The sequence below is a fragment of the Aythya ferina genome, assembly GCF_964211825.1.
Source record: "Aythya ferina genome assembly, chromosome: 1".
Classification (NCBI taxonomy): Eukaryota; Metazoa; Chordata; class Aves; order Anseriformes; family Anatidae; genus Aythya; species Aythya ferina.
In genome coordinates, this window is record NC_140296.1 from 72,641,636 (window position 1) to 72,666,842 (window position 25,207).

Here is a 25,207-nt window from a genome sequence, read left to right on the forward strand (position 1 = left end):
TTGTTTTAAAACATTATTGTTGAGAACTATTTCACTGCCTAACAGATTTCATTATGAAAATGTTTGTCAGGATACTCAAAATATTATGTTTTAACATAATTTTAATACCACTGAACATACAGTGTTTACATTTTTTTTTCCCTTTATGTTTCTACCTCTGAGTGCTTTGTGCTGTTTTGATTTTTATCTGTTTCTGTGTGGTTATTTAACAGCATTAAACGTGCTTTATGTGGGGCTTTTCCCATACAACTCAATCAGTGAATCTAGTTATCTTGATTTCTGCCCATCTCACTGATGCCCCAAATCCTTAGATTAACAAGCCTTTATTAAAGGGGTTTATTTAAGGGGATTTTTAACAGCAATAATGGCTAGACAAGCTTCAGTCAACCATTAGAGAGAGGCCCAACCTGATCTGATGGGGTATCTGCCAGTCAGGAAGGCTGCTCTGCTTGGAGTACAGACAGAAGCTGCAGCAATGTGCTGACTAAGTCTCACTCCTTCCTTTGCCAGGCCATCAATGTTAGGGGTCCTAAAGAGAAAAATCACATCTCTGATAAAAAATGTATTATACAGAAGTTCTCAGTGTCCTGGTCCTCCTAGTTTTGTCTAGGACATACTCACCAAATTTACAAATTCCTCTTTTTATCTACAACTCAACTAGGACAATTGTGTTATGTATTTTTGAGATATCTTAACTACTTTGAAAAGGAATTTTCTATAGATATGTGTTTTATGTATATAGAGAGATATATGTATATATATATATATATATATATAAAGGCATTTCTGGTCTTCTGGTCTACCCTGTATCAAAAGCTCATGAAGCACAGTGAAAAAGATTCTACTAATAGAAACAGGACACACAATTTGTGAGACTAAAATAGGTCAGAATAGGCAAGGGATATATATATATATACAATCATTCTACCAATCAGCCAGGCTACATCAAGACTGAAAAGTGCAATAGGGAGAAATAGATCACATCATAGACTGAGCTGTCATTCTGTAACAAGCCTTTTGGAATTGTTAGCTGTTACTATATCCTAATCGTGGTCCTTAGCATTTCAACCCATGAGTTGTGGAAACTTACAAATTATACACATGCCTGAAAAATATAGGGCACATTTCTGTGCAGAATTTTGCACATTTACAAAATTCTGATGATACATGCTGAAAACTGGAAGTCCAAGAAAGTCACTCAAGCATGCTCATATAATTATTACTCCAATAGAAATTACTGTAAAACATTTATTTTATACATGTATTTGAAAAGAAGTGTATCTAGATAAACTAATCCATTAATAAGTTTTCTAGTAATGCCATCAGTGACTTTTTTTTCCCCCTACTAAAATTCACCAGCAAGGAGGGAGGTAATTTAATTTGTAGAAAGCACTCTTACCTTATTGTATCATTGCCATAACAACCCACATCTCCAATACCAAGATCATCAGCCAGTATTAGTAAAAAATTGGGTTTTGAAGGATTTGATACACAAGTTCTTGGAAACAAACATAAAGTGAGCCAAATGCTTAGGCATCTCCTGAAGTTAAAAGTAAAAAGGTTAATATTAGAAACCTGCTTGCGAGCTTTAGAATGTAGTTTAAATTATTATCCTTTAAGTATTATGAAGACTTTTTAGATGCAAAGAGCTACCAAATACTGGCAGCAGATGGAGCTCCTGAGTATTTACAAAACTCGATTTCTCTGAAACCGGTATTACCTTTTCCCATTTGCACACGAATCTTGTATGTACTTTTCCTTCTTGAGATTTGCACTAATCTCATCAGACATATATTAAATGTAATACACCATATACTACATATGCTACTAAACCTCCGTATCCTGTAAGAATAGGCTGAAAGGCCTTGAAAGACCTACAGTTCTAAATCTATATTTTCTGCTCTTAGATTATCAATTTAAGGAAAAAAAAAAAAAAAAAGAAATAAGAGATTACATTTTCTTAAGTGCAACACTTAAAAATATAGGAAAGACCCTCAGCGATACCTTTTCTTACCACTGTGTTCCCTGGTAAACTTCATGGCTTCCCCTTGTGTGGAACAGGTACATAGTTCGTTATATAATTCTGGTTAAAACAACAATAAAACAAAAACAAAAACAAAAACAAAAAACGCATTAAACCAAACCAAAACAAAACACAACAATCAGAGCCCAGCAGCTCTAGTGATCTTGTCTGTAAAGTTAGTCATTAACTACATTTCATTACCACAATCACATCACCACTGCCTGTGGCTGACTGTGACAGAGGGGGACTGAACTACTAGGGCTTGATCATGCACTCTCTGAATTCCTGAGCACATGTGTACAGAGCTCTCCTGAACTGACACTGCAAGGTAGGAGAGAGTGTTTCTGAGGACACACAGGGTCAGATAGCACAGCATGAAGTTTTACAAGATGCAGCCTGCTCTTATCTGCTATTAATTTTAGGGGGATGGGTGTTTGGCAAGAAGGCTAAACGCCTACAGATTGAAGCACAGAACTTCACTGAAAGGAAGTCTTCCATTAGGTGGCAAACAGGAGGAAGTGATAAGTAAAACTAATACCTCACCCTCTATGTAATATCAAACTATCTTTAAGGTCCAGGAAAAGAAGCTAATCCTTACTGTGATCTTAGAAACTACAAAGCATGCATTAAAGAAAAGCCTGCCTGGAAACCAATAATTAGAGTTTAAATCTTAGGGAAGGGACTGTAACACTTAGGTTTGGATGCCATTTAGTATGTTCAGGGAGGTGCTTCTATCTGAATGTTACTAAAAACTGTCCAGAAACATAAATATTCTGATAAAGAACTTCTAGGCTTAATGCCATTTATAAGTTTACAAGCAGGTTTTTCTACCTGTTACCTCTGTGAACTCAACCTGGACTTTAAAAGACTAGAAATAGCTTTTAGGTTTCTAAATATTTATTTCTGCCTGGCAAGGCACATTTTATGAGTGGAAGCAGTTTCCTATGCTTGCTGAGGACAACTAGTTGCTTTGGTCAAAGAATGGCTTGGGGAATGCACTCGTTTTGCTTGTGAATAGATGCAGACCAAGAGATCTGCAGAAGATATTGTACTGGAACCATTCAAACAGGCATGCAGATGCCAGGGATAAATTGGTTGCACTGGGACTGGCACACCTCATCTTAATGCTGTACACTGATGTAAATTCAAGATGTTTGTTTATTCACTAAGAAATGAAATCACAATATGAAATATCCAGTCCATGAGTAATCCTTACTTTGCCACATTTCCTTGTCTTCATCTCCTGTGGGTGCCGATGAGCTTTCCAAGCTGGTACAACAGCTCTCTTGCCTTCCACTGTGTTCCCACAGGTTTGTGTGGCACAGCCAGCTGGTGACTGCAGTTGCATTAGTGTTTAGACAAAGATTTTGTAGAGCTTCTAAAGAAAGCTGGGAATTACAAACTGAGGAGCTGCAGTGGTAATATTAAAATATATTTGGATTTTAATACTATTGGCTGTGGTAAGATTAAAATTATTGCTCCCTGATTTAATACAAGCTATTTTACGAACACTACCCTTACTGAAGGATTAGAAGAAATACAAAACTTGTTAAAAATAAATTTAAATATACATATTCACCTTTTTTCTGTTAGGGGCTGATTCCTTCTACAAGCAGAGCTCTCACTGACATCACTGAGAGTGTGATGAACACCATAGTGAGGCCTAGGGCTTGTGAAGTTTCCTTAGTTGTTAAACAAAACAAAACAAAAAAACAATGTAATGCATAAATCTAAAAATAATATTGTCCTCTGGAAATCAGTACAGTAACTTACACAAATCCAAGAAAATGGCAAATAGCAGTTTCCTCTGTAAACCAGTAAGCCACAATAAACAGACATAAAGTCTAATAAAAAAGACCAGCCCCTTTCAACAATGTGGAAAACAAATGATTCTTCTTTCTCTCAAATTTTTCTTGCTCCTTGGTTTGCTGAGCAGTCCTCATCCTCTAAGATGTATGTGGGAGGAAGCCGGACTGGATTTAGTGCTTTTGCTCTTAATCTCCCTTCCCCCAGTCTTGGACACAGGAACTGCTGGGATGCCTGCCAGGAGCAGTGAGCGAGCGGGACTGCCACTGAGGTTTCACATGAATTCCAGGCAGAGTACAAAGTCTTTATTCTTGAAACACTGGCACAACGCGGCCACTGCCTTTTCTAGACTCCCTACCCAGTTAATTCTGTGCAGATTTGTGTAAAGCCTAACACTGCTCTATTTTAATGCCTGCAAAGAGATGCCACAAATAATTGCCAAACTGAACTCAGAGCCTGTGGTTTTGTTTCCTCCCACCCTGCTTTCTGGCCTTCCAGGCAGGATAACGGGATTAGCTTGTCCTCCCCCTTTTCTTCTTTCATGTCATCTTTTATTCTTCATTGCATTTTGAGGAAAGCTAAACCTACTGTGATATTAAACCTACCTGAAGATATTAATTGCACTGTCTTCTCTCACAGCTGCAGGTTTAGTGTTCCTCCTTGCACACATACACTTTGGGAAGTTAGCTCTGCTGCAATGCATTTTACCCTTCTAAAGGTCTTGAGCAATCAGAGAAACTCCCATCTGTTCATTTGTTGACATTTCAGTCCTTCCAGTCTCTTGAACATTGTGACTGGTGAATTTAACTGCACTCGAGAGAAGTCAGCAGAAGTCAGTGAGGCAGAAAGATGTAGCGGCTTCACCTGGCGGGTTCGTACAACACATTGGCAGGGATAACCATGGCTAGAGGCAGGTTTTTGTTGACCTCCTTGCACACATGACTGCTTGGTTACCTTTTAAGACACAAGGTACCAAATTTGGCTACTTTTACTAAGACCTGTTTGACTATAATACTTAATTAGTACAATTACTTAACAGCTTGTGATCTTTCTGGTGCAAAGATTGTTATTGAGAATTGTCTCTCTTGAAAATTATGTCACACTTTGGGAAAGGTGTGTCTTTAAAAATTGCCAATAATATAAGAATTAAATTACATCTGTCTTTGGTCCAAATTATGACTAAATTTTTCTTTCAGTTTTCTAGGCTGTTTCCATTGTTCTGACCATGTGATCTCTACTGAAGATGTGTCCATGCTGCTGCTGGCATATCTTTAAAACCACAAGGAAAAAATAATAATCACAAAAAATGCTTTAAATTTTTCCCTAGTAATAAAACTATGTCTGGAAGTGGAGGCTGCTTGTGCAGCCCTTACATCCTATTACTCACCACTATGTTAGTGACCGAAAGCAAAGGTAACACCTATGATAACTTATTGTTTCCAACAAAATTAATTTTTAAACCAAGATAATTTATTAGGAGAAGAAAAAAAAAAAAAAAAAAAAGTTTGTAACAATGAAGCAGAAAGGGGATTATGTTTATTTGCATTCCAAGCCCTGTAGTATTTCCTCCTTTTCAGCTGTGTTTAAATTGTACCAAAGTACAGGAATTTGTTGTTTCCTCACTACACACTACTACTGGTGAATTCTCTGCCAGAAAAAACATTTGAGTTTTTGTGTGCTTTATATGGCCTCTCTGTTTCTCACATCTCAGTACTACAAAGAGACGATGACAGTGGTAATATTCCCTTTTAACTCTGACAAGTTTTCAGATTGAACTTGTTGTACAGAAGAAGCTAAATATTGAAATGACACAAACAGAAATCTGTATTATTTTTTGTTATGTAATACTTATGGAAAAACACTGAGATGATAAAGAAACAGTTAAGCAACTAAACTGGCTTAGCAAGTAAAATGCTTGTAGGGGCAGTCATAGGAAAATAAAAAAATCCCTACAATCATTCACTTTCAAATTCCTCACTTCAAAGTCCAATTTCTCTACAGAGTTTTAGCAGCATGCTTATGATAAACTCTGACTTCATCTACGTACTGCAAAGAATGGTCAAAAATACAGTTTAAAGCACTAAAATCTCTGCAATTTCACTACAATCTTCAGTGCAAACAAAGTCACTTGCCTCCTTAGAAAGTCTGGCTAGGATCACATCACTAGCAGGTTTTTTTTGTTTGTTTGTTTGTTTTGTTTTGTTTTTTAACTAGTACTGGCATGATCCATTTTTACAAGTTACAGTTTGTAAACATAAGTATACTGCTGCAAAATATTTATGAGCACTAATTCCAATATGACTCTCAAATTAACTGTGTTTTGCTAACTGACTTTGAAACAGTGTAAGCTATTTATCCAAAACACTTTAATTGGCATCTTTTATTCAATAAAACTGCTGTTTGCCAAGTTAGTACGCACCAAGACCTCCATCTGTAGAGCAAAATGCTTCTCTCTCTTTTGTCAGTATTGCAGAGTTATACCGGACTTCAGTGTTTGGAACTTTCTACTATCTGTGATATGTGTTATTGTCACTCAACTAAAGCTGCAAATCTATTCAAAAAGTTATTTACAGCTTAAAAAAAAGTGCTATTCAAAGTTCTAGTTCTATTCAATTTCTATTCTATTCTTCTACTCAAAAAGTTATTTACAGCTTGAGGAGTATCCTTCACAAACTTACAATTGTTCAGAGTCTCAACAATATTCTTGGAAAGATAACAGAAGAATACAGGAAGCAATAATGACTCAAACTGCTGTGTTGGATAACTATGATTTATAGACCACAGGGCATGACTGCAAACACGTAGTGTTCTAGGTAAGTCCAATATTTCTTACTGTATGCCTGCTCAACACTATACACTAGGCTCTCTGCAGAGTTCTCCAGTTGTCTTCTTTGAGCAGGCATAAATCTGATAGAGTTTAGGCCTATTAGGACAGTTGTCTCTTACATGTAAATCTGAAAGCAAAAACAAACAAAACCCACAAACAAACAACAAACAAACAAACAAACAAACAAAAAAACTACCACAGTATCCATCCATTCAAGCCCTTTACCACAAAAGACAGGACTTAGACTTCTGACTACTGGTGAGGAATAAAGGAAAAAATCTCTACTCAACATTACTTTTCTTTATTTCATCCACTTTGCTTACCAGACAGTGGAAAGACCTGATTATTTTCTGAAAGCTTGTTCAGCAGAGGACTTAGTGCCTCAGGACATGTTACCTGACATTCATCTCACAAATTTTGTGTGCTGTCACCTTCCTTATCACACCAACAGAAAGGGAATGTCCCACAGCAGGGCTGCAGCCACGGCTTCCAGATGACGTTGTACAGGGAGAGCTGCTCTGGTACTGGAGTCAGTGTCCTGCGGTGCTCTTCTATGGCTCTCCCAATCCGCTCTACCACAGTGTCAAAGAGGGGCTCAGTGTCAGCTGACAGAGGTTTGGCTTCAGAAGGGTCTTGTGAGAGGTCAAACAGCAACGGAGGCTCATGATGGGTCATGCCTTCCCCAAAACACAGGCAAATTTCCTTTTCCATAGTAAGTCCCAGCCCCAAGTGGATGAAAGACTGGGGTCACATAATGAGCCTTCCAGACGGCTTCACCAGGCAGGAAAGAAATCTTATGGCATGACTATAAGACAATGGAGAAAAATGGAAAGTGTCTTCAAGTTAAAGTGTATTCAAGGAATATGACTATTTACTACAGATACCTCTTCTCATACGCCCTGGCTCTCCCATCATCACAAATCAGATCCTCTGCACTGAGTACTGACTTTGAAGATGGAAAACACTACAAATATGAAGACAACAACATCCATCTTCCAATGCAGTAGTAGACAGCCTGTATTCCTACCCCACTTTCTATAATACATTTCCTTTATTACAAATCTCTCTTTGCTGTAAGACACCTCCAGCTACCTAGAATTACTGATATATCATGAATAACAATTTCAAGAATCTCAGATATCAGTACAGATACACCTATCATATAATAAACCTGTCAATTCGCAAAACAGCCAACAGGAGGAGAAACCTCATATTCTGCAGTTAACATGGAGCAAACATTTACACTTACCGTCCTTTTGGTGCCACCGCACTGCATGCAGGTAGGACCCACAACAGTGAAACAGGAACTCATGCTCTGAACTTTGAGTTCTTCCTTGCAGTAAAGGCATCAAGTTTCGTCCATCAATCACCCTAATGTAATGAAAGAAATGTACTTAAGTGGGGACAAACCTGACAGAGTGAACTGTATACTTATTACTGATTTTGCATTAGCTACACTAGTGCTAGAGACAGCATAAAAAATAATTTGTTCATAGATTTAGAGCAGCCAGAAGATTGTCAATTAGTATTTTAAATACCTAGATTTTAATTAATTAATTTATTTAGTTTAAAAATAGCTGGGTCAACTCATGCCAGCAATATTTGAACTCCATTTAGAGCTTGGTCTACTGGAAAAATACCCTTTATTCAGAAAATCAATACTGATCTCATAATTGTTTATATATAGCACATTTCAAAGGAGCTTTTAGAAATCTGTTGGACAAGAACGTGTTTAATCATTTTAGGAGGAATCTAAAGTGGAATTTGTGTCCATAACTGAGGTCAGTCAGTACCAGAAGAACCTCAGCCACCAATTCTTTCATGAGAGATGCCGAACCTGTTTTTGAAAGAAGCACCTGGTCTTTTGCAGTAGCAACTCCTCTGGTGACATACATACCTGTGGGCATATCTGGGGGGATTTGTTCTCTAGTTTAAAATCTTAGACTAGACTTGAGAATAATGGAATATTTGTGGGATCTCCAAGGATGATACAAAAAACAACAACACTGTAATTATTTAGTAGTTAGGTCTCCTATCAATTTCTTTTGTTGAAAACATCTCCCCACCTGTCCTGTGGCAATATTCCTCCAGCTAGATGAACAACCGTGGGATAAATATCCATCAGACTTGTAGGTTCATCGATAACTGTGCCTGCAGGTAACACTCCTGGCCATCTGAATACTCCTGGCACATGAATCCCTCCTTCCCAGCCTCCCATGCCTTTTCTACCTGCAGTAAAATTAATCAACATATGGCAGTTCAGAGGGAAACTCATGAGGAAGAACTCACAGAGGAAGTACTCACAAGACTGAAGAAGTATTTGATATTCTGTTTAAAATTACACAAGACTTAATATCCCACTTTAATAAATAGCTGTAAAAAAAAAAAATCTTATTTTTGTAGCCATTAATTCCTTTCAAAATCTGTGTCCTTAACACTTACATTTCCATATGCTTTATACACATTTTGCATTTTTGAAATTGAGATTTGGACCTAACTCTCCCAATGTTTAATGCAACATCTCTGAACAACCTAGAAGCAAAAGATATGAACCTGAGAAATCAAGTCATATACACATTACTTAAAATGGAAGGAAAACATCCTTCTCCAACTTGCTACCAGCATAAGCATCTTGATGCTCTATATATATTAAGACAATATTTAACTAACTCTGAAGGCAGAAATCTGTTTTAATTAGGATGTTCAATATGGCAAAAACACTGCCATTGCTAGATCCCTTCAGGCTTATGAATCAGTCTTATTATGCATAAAAAGAAATAATTTATCAAGCAAAGGCAGGAAATACGGAGTGAGATAGAAGATCAGTGTACTAGTTGAAAGCCCTTCTCCTTGGTAAGAGCCAACAGCTCCATTGCTCAGCAGCAAAGCATCCACCACATGGCAGCCAAAATTTCATGTCTTTGACCTTGACTGTGTCCTGTGGAGAGGCTTAAGAAGGTTTTGAATTGGAAGCAATCTGTTTTGGGAAAATAAACATATCAGAAGTTTGGATAAGAAGTGGATGATTCATTGCTGGTAACAGAGCCTAAACCTCCTCCACTGCACTCTCTCACCTATTCATGACAGGACACAGGATGAAGTGGTATGATCACAGAATCACAGAATCATCTCGGTTGGAAGAGACCTTCAAGGTCACCTAGTCCAACTCCTGACCTAACACTAACCAGTCCTCCACTAAACCATATCACTAAGCACTACATCTAAAAGTCTTTTAAAGACCTCCAGGCATGGTGACTCCACCACTTCCCTGGGCAGCCCATTCCAATGCCTAACAACCCTTTCAGTAAAGAATTTTTTCCTAATATCCAACCGAAAGCACCCCTGGCACAACTTCAGCCCATTCCCCCTCATCTTGTCAACAGGCGCATGGGAGAATAGACCAACCCCACCTCGCTACAGCCTCCTTTAAGGTACCTGTAGAGTGTGATAAGGTCGCCCCTGAGCCTCCTTTTCTCCAGGCTGAACAATCCCAGCTCCCTCAGCTGCTCCCTGTAAGACTTGTTCTTCAGACCCCTCACCAGCTTCATTGCCATTCTCTGGACTCGCTTGAGCACCTCCATGTCCTTCTTGTAGCGAGGGGCCCAAAACTGAACACAGTACTCGAGGTGCGGCCTCACCAGAGCTAAGGACAGGGGGACAATCCCTTCCCTAGACCTGCTGGGCACACTGCTTCTTATACAAGCCAGGATGCTGTTGGCCTTCTTGGCCATCTGAGCACACTGCTGGCTCATATTCAGCTGACTATCCACCAATACTCCCAGGTCCTTTTCCTCCAGGCAGCTTTCCAACCACTCATCTCCCAGCCTGTAGCTCTGTTGTTGTTCCCCAGGTGCAGGACCCGGCACTTGGCCTTGTTGAACTTCACACGGTTGGCCTCAGCCCATCAGTCCAGCCTATCCAGATCTTCCTGCAGAGCCTTCCTACCCTTGAGCAGATCGACACACGCACCTAACTTGGTGTCATCTGCATGATGACACAGGACTACTGGGGTAAGTGGGAGAATATGTAATGAATACATATCCTTTTTGCTTGAAAAAGCTACTACACCACTGAGCAGATTGAAGCATAATTCACAGCACAGAGTAGGAGGTAGAGAATGAGGTCTTTGTAGACCACCAAAGTCATTCAGATCTTATGCTAATCACTGATTTTGCATAGAGTATAAAAGCATACAGGCACTACACGGTTGCTGCAAGTCATAGCACAATGTGTCCTTACCCTATTTCATAACAATTAGGTGAGTAGCAATGATTTCTTGAAGATAATGAGAAAAAACAAGCAAATCAGGAACAATCCTATTGGAGGTGGCAAGGGGAGAGATGAAGGGAACTATCACATTTTTTTCAGTGACTTTCATCTGAGAACACTGAATAGTTTACAGGTATCAAACTATACAATCCCTTTGTCAAGGAGATGTGTAATAACACTTGCACTTTACTGAAAAAAAAAAAGGTAATTTTAAGATTAAATTACCTCTGAATGTCACCTGTATTTCAAGCTGGAAAACAACATAACTCACTCCAGCCTTGACAGCTGCAGACAGGCAAATTCATTGTTTCTGTTTCTGGCCTAGATGTAAGGCCATAATGAATTTTCTACCTTTATAAATACCATTCCAGCCACCTAGCTGGGCAGAGCCATCCTGAGCTTCCAAGTGTCCTCCATGATCAGAGGCAAAGTATGTGAACGTATGATTTTCCAAACCTTCCTTGTCAAGTGAATCCAGAATTTTGCCTTAAATTTAAGGAGACAGAAAGTTTCCTATTAAGCAATTAGAAAAATCACCCCACATTTATAATGTTTCAATAATAATCTTTTGCAATGCACTATGAGAAGTCTTTAACAGCTTAAATTTCTGTGGATATTTTGGTTTTATTAGTTCTCCTGCTTTAAAATACACAGGCATATGTATCTGAAACACACCCTTCATCAAGAATACTTAACCACCATCAAGTCCATTTCTTCTACATTGTCTCCATATAAACCGTGATGGATTTTCCCAATAAATTTTGCTGTGGTGAAGAGAGGGGTGTGAACATGTAGAAAGGAAACAAAGAGAAGGAATGGTCCATACCTGTTTCTTAAAAAACAACAAAAAATGATAATCATTTTTTATATACATTTGTAATATCTTGAGTTTTCATATTCATCTATGCATAGACATAATGGGTCTATACTGTGCCCACACATAACGCACCTCATTGATCATAGTTAATTATTGTTGCATTAAATGTAGGCAAGAAGGATCATTTCCAGCCAGATTATTTTCAAATTCCAATGTGTAAACAGGCATAGCATTTACACAGTGCTTAAATGAATCAGTTGACTGACTGATGCCTCTTTAATTAAATGCAAATGGATACAGTCTTATGTTTACTTTAAGATTTATATGGCTTTTCTAAGATGGCCTTTTATACTTGTCAGTACATTTGTTTTCACAGATTTTAAGAAAAGAATAGTTATTCTCTTTGTTTTCCAGAAAGATATTTGGCACACTGAATTGTTTATCATCAGCTGTGCAGGCCAAAGAGTAACTTGAAGCTAGTAAATGAATGATCTTACTCAGTTCCCTTTTCAAGTGTTTGAATGGCATGAAAATGGAATTCAAGTGTTTTGAGATTTTCACAAGATTTTGTGCATCATACACCTTTTATCTGTGTGTTTTATAAGGATTATGAGAAAAAGCAAAAATGAGGCTTGTAGAGTGAAATGTAAAAATTAGCTGGTTAATCTTGGAGTGAATTAACTATGTACAGATTAGAGTTTATAGTGAGATGGTCATGTATGATTTGGTGAAAAGCCATCTCATTTGCTGTCACTTCAAAAGTGGGCAGTTGCAATTAAAATTTAAGTCCTTTGGGTTTTTTAATAGGGAACTTGGATGTGAGTTTCAAAGTTATCAAGATACAGCTATAGGTATTGTGGAAAAAAAATACTATTCCAAGAGCCCAGAGTATCCTCCCACTTTTAAAGAAAACCACAATCATTTACCTTTTGATAAATGACACTGCCTCTTTCAGCATGAGGGAAGTGGTCCTCTCTAATCTCATCAGCTGCTCAGTGACATCATGATTTCTCATCAGGATACAATTCCAGTGCTGCACTAAGCCATAACTGGAGTACCATGAAATAAAGAAAAGGCAGTCCACCAAAGTAAAACAGGCAATTATCTTCCAGCAGATGGAAATCAAACCAGTCAGTTTTCCAGTGGTAAGAGCGATCACAGCAATGATAATTATCTGACTGTAAAGCCAAAGTTTAGCTTGAAGGGCTACACCCAGCTCTGGAGGTTTGTTTTCTTGACTATTGTTCAGAAGTGTGAAAGGCATGCCATAACAGTAATCAAACCCATGATTTAGAGGGTGGTGACAATGATCATTGAAGGATTTACAGTTTACACCTTGATACCACTTTCCTGAAAGTTTTGAAGCATGACAGAAATTAGAACATAAAGGTGGACAACTCAAAAGGAGCCCAAGGTAGCATTGTAAATATCTGCCTGGGGATTAGGTGAATCACTCCCTCTTTCAATGTAGTATTGAGGTACATAAGGATGCAGGGAGAAACCAGTGCTTGATCAGGTGAATGTTGTATCATGATATGCAATCCCCATGCAAGAAACAGAGAAATCTGCAGGGTGGTCAGCTACTGAAGTGATGAGGGTCACATAGGGATGGGATTTTAATCACCTTTTAATGAAGATCAGGGAATTACAGTACTCTAAATCACCATCTGCTTTATTACATTCACTTCCCAACTTTCAAATGCTTTACTTGCAACTTCATTTTAATATAATGTTACAAATTTACTAGAAGATCCAGTAAGCCTTTTGCCTACATTACCAAACATTTTGATCACCAGACTCAGGAAGATGATTTCCCAGGCATTATCCCTACTCAACATGAAAAGGAGAAAAAGCTATATTCCAACCATTCACTCCATCCCTGCCCAGTCTCCCTAACAGATCAAGCAGACAAAAACTATTTTCTGCTTAGAAAACTGCTGGATCAAAGCACCCTAATGTTTGCTGGGTTACACGATTGCCAAGTAATTTATAGACTCAGCCAGGAAGACTTCACTTCATTAGTTTGTGATTCCATACAGCTGTATTTATTTCCAGAACTTGGAGATGACTGCATTTGGCACAGCTGAAGCCCATCACTTTAAGGGACACAATGCTTACCCTACCTATTAATTCATGCTAAGGCAATCATTGCAGAAGTGTATATCACGTGAGCAGTAGTAAAAGCAGAATAGAAGTGAAAAGAGACACTTAGCTAGTCCATTTTTGAGTATTTGGCAAAAGTAGATGAAACTTGAAACTGTTGAAGTCTTACCAAAGTCACAGATAGGAAAGTCCTCCAGGGTAGTGTTTCTCTGACATCTTTGTATCTTGGCTTTATCTGAGGGAACTGCTACAGTACCATGACTCTTTGGGACCTCACAACCTCACCTGTGAGACATCACCTGCTCTGTGCGTACAAGCTTTATTTCTTTCTTTCCCTATCCTCTTTGGTTTATTTGCCTCTTGACTCCTAAAGGCAGGTGAAACACTTAAAGACTGTTTTATCTGGAACAATCTTGATGTTAACAAAACTCTTTCAGTGGACCAATCATTGAAAAGTCTTAGGCCAAGTGAAATAAATTCTCACCCATTATAATCATGAGTTGGGTTTTAATCCTTCCTGTCTCCCATACCCTATACAGGCATTCATATTTTCTTAAAACTCTTTACACCACAGTATTTTAAATTTTGCAAATACAAGTTGTTGTTTTCTCTCCTCAATCTTTTGGAGAGTATTCACGGACAATTTGGGGCAATTACAATCCCTAAATTCCCTTCATGTAACCAGGTCATTTTTCAGACTCATGCTAAAACTTTTTCACGTACCTACCAGCTCAGTGGTATAGCCTTGTTGCTGTAGAAGCTTGGAAAAAGTTGTTTCATTTTCAGGGGGCCCTCCTGATCCAGCATTCCACTGCAGCGCTCGGTACCGATTGCTGGAAGCCATCCCTGATGGAAATAGCTAGGTCAGTCACTCTGCTTGCTGGGCTGCTCCTCTCAGCCCCAAATCTGGTACTTAACCTGAGGATAGCAGGGTGCCTCACTCTGCCAAGCATATATTGAAGGCAGTCACATCATGTTATCAATAGCGTGCCTAAGTGCTTCAGATAGTCAAGAGTTATCCGTCAAAACAGATACTGCTTGGCACCAGATTTACCATCAAGTTAAGAATTAATCAATAGTGACGTTATACAGTAGGTTTTATTTTCTGCCTTTCTGAGTAACTGCTAATTTAGTCTCTTTGCTTTTAGTCTAAAATGAGAGGTAACAGTTGCATTTCCCTGTCTTGGGGATGCTGGGCAATGTTAAATGATACACAGTTTACCCAACATACAGATTTTGCATGTAGGTCTCCTAAACTAAGAATATAATTTTGCCGTATGTTTTCTAGTGAAAGAAAGATATCTATAAAGTCCTCCAAAAGGTGCCTCAGGTAGGTGAGGAATGGATCCAACACTCCAAGACAAATTCCAACAGTTTGCCCCAGGTTGTGTTGTAGTAAAGAAATGACATATTATTGTCAGCATTTCTCCATACATATCTATTTTTATCATATAGTGTTCCTGAATCCTACAAAGTAAGGCTAAAGGTGTCTCAGCTGGTGAGGTAGTGTTCCCATTCAGAAGTCACATATATAAAGTTATAGCCACTGGCAATGTACTTTCCAACTCAGGGTGAGGAAATAGTTGAATTCTCTTCTGTTCCTTCTTATTGGCTATTGTAGTATCTCAGCACTGAGAAATTTGCAATTCAAGATGGGCCCAACCTGATCTGATGGGGTATCTGCCAATGAGAAACGCTGCTCTGCTGGGAGTGAAAAACTGAGCTGCGGCAATGTGCTGAGTAAGCTTCACTCCTCTTGCCAGGCAGTCAATGTCTGGGGTCCTAAAAGAGAGTTTCAATTTCAATAGAAGCAAAGTAACCCAAACTTTATTTTAATACATTTCCAAGAAGAACTGGAGCTTTTCGGCATTTCCTCAGAAAGTTATTTTTTTGTAAACTGCAGGACTAGTATGGTAAAAAAATCTTGGTACAGTGGGTGAATTAGGTTGTAGCCACTGGAGAATACATTCTTGGGACATAGCCATAGAGCACATTTGACAACACTGAAAAGAAATCCGGGCTTTGGTGGTAATGTTTAGTTTGAAAATACAACTTGAAAGATTTATCTAAGGAGGGTTATATTTTTTATTCAAATACTTCCTGCAAGTTGCTTTTGTCAGCCCATTTCGACCCTGAATTTTAGAATTCACTAAGCCAGAGAGTCTCCCAGAGTGTCTAGAGTTATTGGAACCAAGATTTTCTGTTCCATGCTTTTAAACACTGTACTTATTTCATAACACACTGGCGTATCTTTGCATGTAACTTTACATTTAACTAATATTTTAATATTTTATATTCTAGCATTTCACATGTAACTTGATGTGCTTACATTTGTATGGTAGCCTAGATCTCCCAGATAACTGGACTACAACACCAACAAAAAGGTCTCCTGACTATTTTCACAACCAGCAGAAAAGGATAATGGACTTCCATAAGCCTACTCCTCTGCACAACCCCACCACCATCATCTGAGGGAGATGAGTGCAGAGCCTGCCAGCAAAATGGCTGTACGCCATTCAGATGGCACGAGCTGAGGCTTGTAAGACATGCTCCCAATGCCCATTCACTTCTGCTTTGCCTTTAAGATTTGAAGGAATGGAACCACCAGTTTTGAAGGAACTTAACCATGCAACGACTCATTTGTGTCAGACCACATGAGTCTAGACTAGGGTGTATCGGAAGAGACAGCAAGTAAGTGGACAAGGGATTCTGGAAAATCACTGGGTGGACACAGGAAGGCTGAACTATGAAAAAAAATGAAAGAAATTAATGAATGAGAATGACAGAAAACCTTATTACCAAAACAGGTGGTGGGAGAGTTAGCACATTGAGGAGTGGGGGAGAAATTCTCAGAAAGAACTTAAAAAAGAACAAAATGAAAATATGATTTTTTCTTTCACTATACATTGTTTACTTAGGCCTCAAATGTGTGTGCATACAACAAGGACTTAAGTGCACAAATTCCTGAATTACCAGTGCCTTAAGAATTTTTCTTATTTTATCATTAGGTTTAATTACCCAAGGGTTGTTAGACATTGGAACAGGCTGCCCAGGGAAGTGGTGGAGTCACCATCCCTGGAAGTCTTTAAAAGACGTTTAGATGTAGAGCTTAGGGATATGGTTTAGTGGGGACTGTTAGTGTTAGGTCAGAGGTTGGACTCGATGATCTTGAGGTCTCTTCCAACCTAGAAATTCTGTGATTCTGTGATTCTGTGAAGATATTCTATGCTATATATTATATTGATAGTTTTTTTTTTTTTTTTTTTTACCTCATGGTATTGTTCCCATAACATCCTACATCTCTGAGATCATCAGCCAGAAACAAAACTAGGTTGGGTTTAGAGTCCATAGCTGTAGCCAAGCCAAATGTGTTCCAGAGTAAACATGAAGACAGTGCCAATAGTAGGCATCTCCTGAAATGCAGCAAAGGAACTTTTAACATATGGGATTTGTAAGACTGGGGCAGTGCTGGGAGTTCCTCTGGCAGCATATCTGCAATATGATAAACAAAACAGTGGGAAACTCCATTTTCCAGCCTTACTTTCACTGGGAAGCAGAAGGGTAGAATTTTACTGATTTCACTTCTTCCATTTCTACCACCTAGGTCACTCGGGTCAGAGAAGCTGCAGTAGCTTTTCTACTGGCATTCCAAGATGCCAGCACCCCCATACCAGACAATTATATCTAATATCTGGCAAAAAGAGAATTTACATTTTTACATATGCATAACAGACTTATATAAATATGCCTAGAATATTTGAAGCTACATAACCCTCCAAATAAGTACTGCTAGATCAACAATATTAAGACCTAGTCCTGGACTGATTTTTAACTTGCACACTGTATTTGCAATACATGCTAATTTTGATGGACACAGGGCAGTTCAGTCTCTCTTGTAAAAAGACAAAATTGTCTTTTTGTCTAAGATTCACTGAGTGTTTTTGAATAAACAAGAAACCATCACCTCTAACAGGTAAACACAACACACAGGATTTTCTGTAAACAGATAAGACTGAGCACTCCTAGCTGTAAATAAGTAACCAGCTGGTTACTACAGGAATTCAGTCATTCAGGAGCAAAGTTCTAGATGTGTTTTGTACAATCTACTACTCTTTTAAAACAGTGATTTACAGAACTGTGATGAGATGTTGCTTTAGAAACAGCATTGGTATTTTCAATCTCCATACTTGGATTAATTATTTTAAGCAAAGGAAAATATCCTATTTGCCAATGCACCATTCTGTAAGAGTTACAGAGCACTGTACTGGTGTAATGAATCCTTCCAGAGTACTAATAAGTTCAGTTCGAGGTGCAGGGGGAGGGTCCCTAAAGAACCCTGTAAATAAGCAGCCTCTAGCAGCCAATTGCTGTCACTCTGGTATTCTTCCTTCCATGCTGAGGACAAGAGTAGTGCTTCCCATCTCTGTCTGTTACATAAAAAAAGAAAAAGAAAGCAAATGATGAAATCCACTTTCAATTATGTTTGCAGTGGCATCTTAGCATTTTGTTTTCTCATGGCGTGAAGTGCTGGGTATTTGCTGATCTTGAAATAATAATTATATAGCTTCCTTAGTCTTTGCATGGCCAAAGGAAACTCTGATGGTACTAGGGTATTCTCAGTAGGTCTCCCAGGCAAAGAATCACTAGAATGACTGGAAGTAAAGGCAGATTCCCAAAGCTCGAATAGAGCTGACAAACTGTAAGAATACTTGCTATTGGCTTGAACGTAATCAGTGGTATTACTACTAAATTTCAGCTGAAAAGTTCTCACATGGCAGTGTTAACTAAAAACTTTATTTCTCCATTTACAGCCAGAAGTACGCACCATCAGTTATTCAGCCTAGTACCTCCACATAAAATGTCATGGGACTGTAGTAAATCACACTAAACATTTCTGCAAAATGAGCCATGAGCTCCAGGAACAGGCCAGCCCACATCTGTGTGGACATACCTCACTCAGTTAAACATTTTTTAATTGTCTGTAAGCCTTATCTAGAAATTACTGTCTTCTGAAAGTGATATTACACATGACTGCCCCATCACTTCTCTCTCCAAATTTATCAACCAGTAGTGAAGGCTTAATTGATACAATTTGTTCAACCTGCCAGCAATGCTACAAAGCCTGCAGCTAAACAGTCACTTTAAGAGATTTAATAAAAGAAGCTTTTGCTTTGTTTATTATGTGGCTGAATCAGGTGGACCTAACTCAAATGGATTTGTAACAACTCCAGATAGGTTTATACAACTTTTTCTAGGCAGCTTGTCATGCAGAGCTGTTTTCTTCAGCTTTGCTTTACAGCAAGCAAGCTGCATGCTTGAAATTGCAAGAAAATCAGCTCCTTCCTCACCCCTTGAAGCTTGACTCCTGGCAGTTTCTGCGCATCCTCTGAATATTTAACATGTTGAATACATTCCCAGATTGTATCCTTATTTGTCTATCCTTCTTTTAGTATTATGGACAAGAAAAAAGACACACCTTCATTTCAAAAAGATCTGCCCATGACCAAAATGCTAATTTAGCAAAGCCAGTCGTGTCTCTCATATCTCATCTCCCTCATTCCCAGAAGACTGGCCACACAACCATGCACTCTGGGAATCCATCAGAGTTTAAAGAATCAACTCCTTCTTAAAGATGCTAGGAGATGTACAGCTGTAAAATGTCAGTTACACAAAATGTCAGTCATCAGACACAGCAAAACAATTGGTTTTGTTTCTGTGTTTTGTTTTTCTACTTTGGATACTGAAATAAATAATTTTCTCATTTAAGTGAGAAATAAGTACATAAATAAAAACCCAACCAAACAACAACAGAACACCCTTTGCCACTTATTTAAATACAACAGAAATGAATTATAAGTATTAGGACAAACTTTTCCAAATAATGTGTAGAGGTATGCTGCTGTTTAGCTGTTAGCTGAGAATAAATGCTTGTTTTCTCTTTTCTATAAAGACATACTGTACAACAGGTTAATCACATTCAACAATATATTAGAACGCAATTAAAAATGCTAACTGCAGCATGCTCTATGACTCCAGAAGAAACACATGCCACATGCCATGTGTGACATGCTGTTCCACCTTGCCCTCTCCTCACACAGCTTCCAGGCAGCCAGATGCTCAGGGCGGGGTGTGGGCAATCAGCTGGGAGCTGGTGTAAGCACAGTCATTTGCTCAGTACTTGCAGCTGGTGAGTTTTTTTTTGTATTGTAGTTTAGATTATATACTGCTACCATCATTACTTGCTATCTGTCACTATATAGCACTGTATTACCACTTGGTGTTGTGCATTGCCACTAACCCAAACTCTCCAAGAAACTGACCTGTGTTTTTTAATCAAGGATGAGCCCTGATGCTGGAGGAGCTGTGGACACCACATGAAATCAACTCATAGGCAAACTGTGCTGGCTGTATGCCACTGCAAGGCCCCAGCAACTCTCCAGAGATGATGAGGGAAGCGGAATACCTGCCATTCGCCACTGAATCCTCCCAGAATTGGAACTGGGTGTGAAACGTTTAGGAGGGAAGGAAAACAGAGACCATTAATTATGGAGCACCCCCGTGGTTCCCCCCAACCCCACTCACATGTTGTTTTGGCTATGGGAGTGCCGGAGAGGCCCTGCCAGGCCCAGGGAGCACCAGCCCCAGCTTGCTGGGAAGGGTGCCAGTGGCCTGCAAGGGGAGGAGGGAAAATTTGGCCCCGGGGGAAATACGAAGGCTTTTTAATTTTATTTTCCCCCTCATTAGCAGCTCAGCTTTTACTCACTTCATGCCTACTCTGCTGCATGAGCTTTGCTCTTGCTCTCCTCTTCCTCTCAAGATTTCTGGTCTTTGTAAAGAGAGGTTTTTCAAAAGCACTGCTTGTATTTGTTTCAGAGTAATCGGAGGGTGCTCATCTTCTTTAAAATTGCAGCACAAAGCTTTTCGTTCCACCTACCCCAAGGTGAAGACTTCTCTGCTCACTCCCTGTGACAAATGCTGACCAAATAGTAACTGTTTTAAAGTGAAAACTCTCACAGCCAAGGCCAATAGAAGGAGCTTTAGTGGTAACTGAGTGGAAGATCATTAAATTACAAGCAGTGAGGCTAGTGACTGCTCTGTGTTGTGTGGAGAATCACCATACAGATGGAAGCAGGGCAGCCATGGCTAATGCAGAGGGCAAGCAAGCCAGCCTGCCGAGACAAAATCAGTCACTGCAGTTGGTGTGTGCATAGCAATTTCAGCCTCTGTAATTCCTGGTTGTATCCTTGTTGTAGCTTCTCGGTCTGTTGGTTCTCTCCTTTGCCAGTGTTAATACTTGTGTGGTTGCGTGGTGTTGTCATGGTTTGTCATGCAACTTCAGAGGTCCATGAGAGCCTGACCCCTCTTTCTACAAAATGTGTGTGCTTATGGTGGTTTAAAAACAAGGTACAAATGTCTCACACTATAATGCACTGAATCTGTGCTGGAGCACCTCTCCTACAAAGACAGGCTGAGGGAGTTGGAGCTGTTCAGCCTGGAAAACTGAAGGCTCCAGGGAGACCTTATAGCAGCCTTCCAGAAGCTACAGGGGGCCTACAAGAAAGCTGAGGAGGAACTCTTATCAGGGAGTGGAGTGATAGGACAAGGAATAATGGTTTTAAATGAAAAGAGGCTAGATTTAGATTAGATATTAGGAAGAAATTCTTTACTCAGGGGGTGGTGAGGCACTGGAACAGGTTGCCTAGAAAAGATTGGCCCAGAAAAAGTTGCCCCATTCAAGTGTTCAAGACCAGGCTGGCTGGGGCTTTGAGCAACCTGGTCTAGTGGAAGGTGTCCCTGCCCATAGCAGGGGGGTTGGAAACAGGTGGTCTTTAAGGTCCCTTCCAACCCAAACCATTCTATGATTCTATGAATAATATACTTTTATTCAACCAGAGATAGGAAAGAAGGTAAAGGTCCTTGGTGTACTGGGAATCCTAAAATGTTCAGAAGTCAAAACAAATGTTAATATAAAATATCCCTGCAATGTGGAGAAAAGAAAAAACATGCACACACACAAAACAAACAAACAAACAAACAAAAACAACAACAACAACACAAACAAACAAAAAAAAAAATCCACAGACCTTGACAAGCAGACCTTGATGAAACCAACATCTGGAAGAGATTCATAGTGTCCTTACTGGGTACAGTACATAAGTCTTGAGAAGCGCATTAGGGACTTCAATGTTTATCTGCATATTGCAATAGCAATTCCATTATTTTCTTCAAGAACCAACAACTTCAGCCCAAAGAAGTAATTGATGGGGATAGTTGTAGCTCATGGAGTAGGACAAAGAAAGAGTGTGAAAGCAAGGAAGGAGCAGGAGCCTTCAGCACAAATAAAATTTGGTTTTGTCCCCTTTACTCTATTTCAGGTCTGACCACACAATTCCTGTCTCTGAATAACAGTTCCCACCTGCAGAAATATCATTCTCAGAAGCCAGAATTTTTCTGCCACTTTCTTTTAGTTTCTCCAACTGTCTGCCATAATCAGAAGGAGGGAAAGGTAATATGGCACTTTTTAAAACCCTCCTTGTCAACAGCATCTTCAGTTTGGCCTACAGAGATAGACAGAAAACTGGTGGCTTACTGATCATTTCTCAGACATTCAAACAGAGAAGCAAGCTGCCTCAGAAACAGAAGTATATTTGCAGGGTAATACACTTTAACTTTCGATAGATGATGCTGTCTCCCTCAAGGTAAGAAATGAAGTCCTTTCCATTAGCAGTGGGTGTGCTGACATTTCGTGGGCTCTCATCATAACCCTGTTCCTGTGCTTTACAAATCAATAATAAGCAGTAAGTTGCAGAGAACAAACCCAACAAGGCAGATGATGGTCTGCCAGCTGATACCAAGCCAGTAAGTAAGGCAAAAGTGAATATAATGAGGCCAATCATCTGATTATAAAACCAGAGCTTCACTCTGAACACTCACATCAATCGTGGAGGGTAAGTCATCTGACAGTTCTTTGCTAAGCTAAAAGGCATTCCATAAAAATAAACAAACTCATCATTTGAAGGGTGATGACAGTGGTCATTGTGGATTTTACAGTAAGCACCTTGATGGTGGCTTCCTGAAAGTACATATATTTTTAATTGTTAAGAAACAATATTTAAAAATCAGCTTCCTCACTGCTAGCCTTTAGATTTTCTTTTCCTTGATAAAGTTCTATCAGAATTGGTGGCTGTCTGCATGGCCCTCTAATGTACGTCACACACAAGAAGGAGATGCAAACCACAATCTCATACAGAATAGCTCTGGTCTTTTTTTAATTCAGCCAGCTTTGAGAAATAGAAAAAATAACCTGTAGTAATCAAAGGATTACATACCACTAATGTATTACCCTCATTGTTTAGAAAGAGATTATGGAATTTAATGGAAAGAAGAAACTGAGGTAACTAATCTGTAAATAGTTTATTACTCTTAGCAATGATTAATAAAAAATAAATAGACTGCCTAATGGGTGTGCTGACTGTTTAAAAAATATATTCCAAACTTGAAGAAAGTCAACTTTGTAACTATCTCATGTGTTTGAATTTTCGAAGTATCCCAGTCTTCTGTTGAAGTTAGTAAAACTCTTCATAAGAAAAAAAAAAAAAAGTCCTGTGAAGAATATTGAAGTGTAAAGACAAGAGAAGAACCTTGAAGTACTGATGAGAAAACAATAACTGAAGACAAATCCTGAAAAGCATGACAGAAGTCTGTCTTACCTTTTTTATTATATTACTAGTAATCAAGGATTAAACTTTTTTTTTTTTTTTTTTTTTTTTTTTTTTTTTTTTTTTTAAATTGCTTAGTCAGTTACAAAGTCATGTTATGATGTGACACTGAACAGAACTTATGTGGCAATGTTGCATGCACTTCAGTATTGCGGTACAGGCAGACACTATGTGATTTTTTTTTTTCCATATAATTCTGATTTTGACATTTCCAGGTACTGCCATTCCTTTCTTGCACTTGAGATGCTATTTGACAGAAGCTGTCAGTCAAACTTGAGATAGTCATAGAATCATGGAGGTTGGAAAGGCCTCCAAGATCACCTGGTCCAACCATCCTCCTAACACCTATATCACCCACTAAACCATGTCCCTAAGTGCAGACATCACAGATACCAAATTTTATATTCAGAAACAAAAATGTTACTCCATGGGGCCAGACAGGTGCTCAGAATGTTGCATTGTGATCTCCATAGAATAGCACATCCTGAAATATTGAAAACTGTGTATGATCTTGCAGGTGATTTCATGCTGAAGTCAAGTTGAACCTGAGGTCTTGCTCAGGCAGATAGTCACCAGTGTACTGGCTACACTTGATGCCTTGCTCGTGTGGATAGTGACCACAATATTGGCTCAAGCTGGGTGCTGGAGAAACTGACAGACAGACGTCTGGCTCGGGGCCAATGGAGTATGCGCCAAAAAACAATATGTCAATTAGTTCAATGTCTTACCTCTTAAATAGTGAGCAGGCCAAGAGCCCTTTGAGCTCTTCTGCATGGCAGCTGGCTGCACAAGAGGAGCTCAAAGGGACAGGGGTATCTTTCAAGGTCATCCCTTACTCCTCACAGCGATTCCTTGTGGCAACAGATCCAGTAAGTGATTAATAGCTTGCCAAACTTTGTAAACTTCACTAAGATTATATCTTAGATTGATTGTGCACTTCTAATCCTTAGACATAAACCATTTACCATGTCTGGGACTAGAAGTAAATTTAGCCACACCTAGTCTCCTTACCTCTTTGGTTCAAGGAATTTAGAAAGCATAGGGTTCCACTCTGAACCTCATGACTCAACAGGATTCCCCCAATGAGTCTGATTTACCCTGTCCTCTATGCAATAAATAATCAAGTGTACCTTGGCATCTCAAATCTTCAGTTGCTGTCTTATTTACAATTAAGCTTTGTTTGATTACTACATCATATCAATAAATATATTGCTGCTTCTCTCTTAAGACAGAAGTGTATAATTTCATCTGAGACAAGGATCTGCTAGACTGAACAACAAGCCTTCCATTTTGTTCATGTGCTGTCCTGTTCTTTAAAGAAATACATTCAATACAGTTTTTCTCCTGTCTTGCAGGATCCTCATCTTCCCAACACTTTCTGTTCTTATTTCATTGCTAAATGACCCCCAAATATAACAGGAGGAGTCACAAAGATACTGAATTTCTACATATTCAGTAAAATTCAGAGGTTAAGTAGATAAGAGATCCAAGTTACTCATGCCAAGAAAGGAAATAATAGACTCTAAGTTTCAAGATCTGTTGAAGAATTTCAGAGTTACCAGTTCTGTTCATCTTAGGTTGAATGTTTCTCTTTGCAGAGGTGTGAAAGTAAGGCTGTGAGTCTGAGTCTGACGGTAGTAGAA

At 39.0% G+C, this 25,207-nt stretch overlaps 1 protein-coding gene and 1 pseudogene across 2 annotated transcripts in view; both read right to left on the reverse strand.

Moving 5' to 3' along the window:
* LOC311429727 (arylsulfatase H-like) overlaps positions 1-2,120 on the reverse strand; it is a 37,705-nt pseudogene extending 35,585 nt beyond the window's left edge. Inside the window, exons 1-3 of the transcript XR_014698872.1 lie at positions 2,015-2,120; positions 1,400-1,540; positions 408-529 (exon numbers count right to left, since the gene is read on the reverse strand). The product of XR_014698872.1 is annotated as an arylsulfatase H-like (transcript). The remainder of the gene's footprint in view (positions 1-407; positions 530-1,399; positions 1,541-2,014) is intronic.
* Positions 2,121-5,342: 3,222 nt separating this feature from the next.
* Positions 5,343-23,381, reverse strand: LOC311429728 (arylsulfatase D-like). The gene is given in 11 exon segments (XM_084505920.1): positions 5,343-7,355; positions 7,357-7,427; positions 7,900-8,027; positions 8,723-8,885; positions 11,277-11,412; positions 11,622-11,757; positions 12,669-13,092; positions 14,569-14,691; positions 15,509-15,627; positions 17,115-18,272; positions 19,924-23,381. Coding segments are annotated over 10 exon segments (1,812 nt in total). The 5' UTR covers positions 17,336-18,272; positions 19,924-23,381; the 3' UTR covers positions 5,343-7,064.
* Positions 23,382-25,207: the final 1,826 nt, after the last annotated feature.